This window comes from Myotis brandtii, unplaced genomic scaffold (genome assembly GCF_000412655.1).
Source record: "Myotis brandtii unplaced genomic scaffold, ASM41265v1 scaffold111, whole genome shotgun sequence".
NCBI lineage: Eukaryota > Metazoa > Chordata > Mammalia > Chiroptera > Vespertilionidae > Myotis > Myotis brandtii.
The window spans coordinates 3,270,362-3,274,142 of NW_005353789.1; the positions used below are offsets into that span (position 1 = coordinate 3,270,362).

The following is a 3,781-nucleotide window of genomic DNA, read 5'->3' on the forward strand; positions in this document are numbered from 1 at the left end:
CCGCGGACTCCTGCACCTGAGCCGCAGCACCGTCCTTCTGGCGAGCGGAGTCTGGGGCTAGTGGGTGGAGAAAGAAACGGAAAACCTCTGACCCGAGAGGCGAGCCCTCGGAATCCATCCTGGGTGGGGAGGGGGCGCACTTCCTGGCAAGTTTACTGGATTTGACTGGTCCCGGATTTCCAAGGGGTCGCACTCATTGGTCACGCTCATTAGAAGATAAGCTGCGTGGAGGGGAAACCTAGTAGAAGACACGAAGGGTGGCGCACCGGCTGGATGGGGAGGTGCGAACCCCGGCCGGACACCTGCCACCACCCCCACCCTACCCTGCCCTCCTTGGCGTCCGACAGCGGCCGATTATCTGTGCTTGCAACTAGCCCGCGCGCGGCTGCAACGGCAACAGTTGCGACTCTGGGCCTCGGGACCGTAGGAACTTTCGCCGGGCGGGTCCGGTTTCGGTCTCGGCTCTCCGGCGCCTGAGAACTGTGCCGAGATGTGCGGGCGTCCTCGGGTTCCCGCACGCCCGGGGGCGCGCTATATCCTGCAAGCACATCGTGGGAAATACAGGCGTCCCCCAACACTCAGCGCCAAATGAGGAGGATTCCGGATCCGCTCCAGAGATGGCCGGCGCGAGGCGCCACATCAATCCAGGCATCCTGCTCCTGACCAGGACACAACCACTGCGGGTGCCACAGCCGGTGCGGGTTCCCATTCCTCGCTCTTTAGGACCTGCGGTCTCCGCACCGGGAGCTCACGCCACCTGCCTGGACTTCATAGGGCCTGCGAGCTCCAAGTCTGCATGACCCCGTGACCTTGTTCCTTCTGCAGCTGTGTGCAGACATGTATGCCCATGGCCTCAGCCAGCGACCTGCGTTAACTCGGCAGACAGGTGGGGTTATGGAAGTTACAAACTCTCATCTGAGAAAATTCTGACACCGAGAGAGTTAAGATAGATCTGAAAGCTGGCAAATGTAGGATTAAAATGAAACATGTCTCTGTTTGCCTTGGCTGAGGGCAAAACTCCCTCTGGGCACCCTTCCCTTACTACTTGCCGCCAAAAAGGTCTTGTGGGCAGACTGATCAGTAGAGCTGCCCAGCTCTAAAGTGTCTGACATGAACACACCTACCTGGATCGCGTGGGCAGTGGCTCAGCCAAGGCTGGGCTTTCTCCCTGAATGTATGATTAAGTTAATGACCGTACAAAAGAAAACACGGGGGCAGCTCAGGGAATGCCTCCATGTATCCCTCAAAAAATATGATTCCTGACTAGGAGGAAGCCGTTTTCCAAGCAGCATTTGCTTACCTTTTTTAAACCTAAGTTCATGTCTGAATCCCCAACAAGTCATAAAGCCTTCATAGTGAAAAAGATTCTGGAAGGATAGGGCATAAGGAAGGGGCGTTCAAGTTTTATTTATTTATTTTTTAAGTTAGGCCCCAAGCAGCCTGGGTTGTGTTTGTTTTTAAAGAAAATTTTTTTTCCTGCGATCCATTAGTTCCCCATGGTCATACTAGTCCTGAATAGCAGTTGGAACTGGAATTTTGGACTGCTCTTCTCATCACACTTTGCTGGATGTTAGTGTTTCAGATCATCCAACTGTTACCTAGCAAAACATAGAGCAGGCCTCAACAACTTGTAGTACAGAAGGTACTTGGATGGTCTTAAGAAAGCCAATCATCTTTTTTACCAATCTGAGTCACATTACATCTCTTTGCCCTACCCCAGACTTTACCTGCCCCCTGCCCTAATCATAACTTAACATAATAAAGCCTTTAAAATCCTTTTAGGGGAAAAGCTTTGAATGTCTACAGTGAGATCATGTGCAAGTTTCCCATTTCAGGCCTTTTCATAAGTGTCCTCCTGACAGGGGAGGGTTGGCAAGATGTGAAGGAAGGGTGGGGGGAGTGGAAAAGAACACCTCTGATAGATAAATCAGTGTCATGTCTGTAACTAACACATGCATAGAGGGACTCTCAAGATGCCCATGGATTAAGTTCATGCCATCCTAAGACCTAAAGGATCATCATCCATTTGGCTTTGCATCCAGTGGTTGCTGGATATACCACACACTCTCACATACACGCTATTTAACTAAGATCTGCTGTCAGTATATGAAGATTATAGAGGGACTTTTCATAAGAGGAAAGGCAGGGAGAGGGAGGAAAGTTATGATAATGCTCCAGAACTAGTTTTGTTTTCTTGGTTTTTGTTTTTCCAGAAGCTGCTCAAGCCTTTAGAAGGAAAGCTGGGCCCTGCAGTACAGGCAACTGTGGTCCTTTCACCTTGGTTTCTGAAGAAACTCTCCATAGGGTCTCTTAATGGGTTGTGACAGAATGCTAACGGGTTCCAGAGGACAAGATACTCTTCCGTATAGGCATCACCAATAGAACCTTAATTGGGCCTTTCATCTGGTTTCCCTGATCCAGGCCTGAAAATTATCTCTGGTTCCTTGTAAAGATGCTAATTATCCTGCTGCTGAAAAGAATGCTGACATCCTAATGACAAGTTAGCTTCATGACCGGCATCTTTGTTTAAATGCTTTGTCCTTTGATCCAGCTAAAGATTTTCCAAATAATAATCAAACCTTGTCCTTTCTCTTTTAGGCTCTTAGAGTAAATAAATGCAAGTGAGGCAGGGTTTAGCATCCCTCTGCTGCTAGCTCTTCTTTTCAGGGACTCAGTGAAAATAGATGGTATCTACTCAAAGTGTAGCTCTTGGCTACAAAAAAAAACCCCAACATATTTTAAAACACTTTCCAAATAATTGCTCTGAAGAAAATAGTCATTTATTGTCAAAGCATCCAACATACCCGGATAATCTATAAAGTTTAATAAATCTTTCCAGGGATAAAAGAAACACGTAACTATTCAGACTCCATTTCACTGGCACAAAAGTTACACTTTGTATTAAAAGGAAATACATATTTACATAATGATGACATTCTTCATTGAAGTCCATAATCATTTCATGATACATGCGCTTCCCCCTGAAAACGGAAATTGAATGGTGACCCCCTTTTTATAAGAACACAAACTGTCATCAGTAAATGCAGAAAGCATCTCACCCTCCTCCTTTACTTTATATCTAAAATAAATTTTGCCCTTACATATAATTATTACATCTAAACTGTAAGTGCTTAATAATTTAAGTAGAAACGTATGACAAATGCATCAATATGTTGCAATATATGACATTTTTAAAAATGTATCTTTGTTTTGGGGAAAGTGAAAATGCGTGCATTTAAAAGAAAACCCCTCAAACAACCCACCCATCAAAAATCCACCATCCTGTCTCGTGTGTGTGTGTGTGTGTGTGTGTGTGTGTGTGTGTGTGTGTGTGTGAGAGAGAGAAAGAGAGAGAGTGAGAGAGAGAGAGAGAGAGAGAGAGAGAGAGAGAGAGAAAGTGAGTGTGAGACTGTCGCCCTGGGTGCCATGTTTCAGGTCACAAGAAGGTGGTGGATGCCCTCGCGTGCTTGCTCCTACAGGTGGCTTGACTGTGCGTGTACGCGCCGCGTGGAAAGCTGGGGTCCCGTCCAGGTCAGTTATGGGAGGTCATGTGCCTGGAGAGGTGGTGGCGCTCCCTGAAGGACTCGTTGCAAATGGGGCACTTGAGTTTCTCCTCCCGCCTTCGCTTCACCAGGGGCTCCATGGCGTACTCCTTTTTGTGATGCGACCTCATGTGGTACACCAGGTCTGAGGTCATGCGGAAGGAGGCATTGCACTTGGCGCACCAGTTCTGCGCGGGCAGGCACAGCGACGTGAAGGACGGCGGCAGCAGCGTGAGCGC

At 48.0% G+C, this 3,781-nt stretch overlaps 1 protein-coding gene across 1 annotated transcript in view; it reads right to left on the reverse strand.

Annotated features, from left to right (window-relative positions):
* Positions 1-3,532: 3,532 nt before the first annotated feature.
* PRDM8 (PR domain containing 8) overlaps positions 3,533-3,781 on the reverse strand; it is a 14,342-nt gene continuing 14,093 nt past the window's right edge. The window contains exon 5 of the mRNA XM_014544925.1: positions 3,533-3,730. Within this exon, the coding sequence (XP_014400411.1) occupies positions 3,533-3,730 (198 nt within the window). The remainder of the gene's footprint in view (positions 3,731-3,781) is intronic.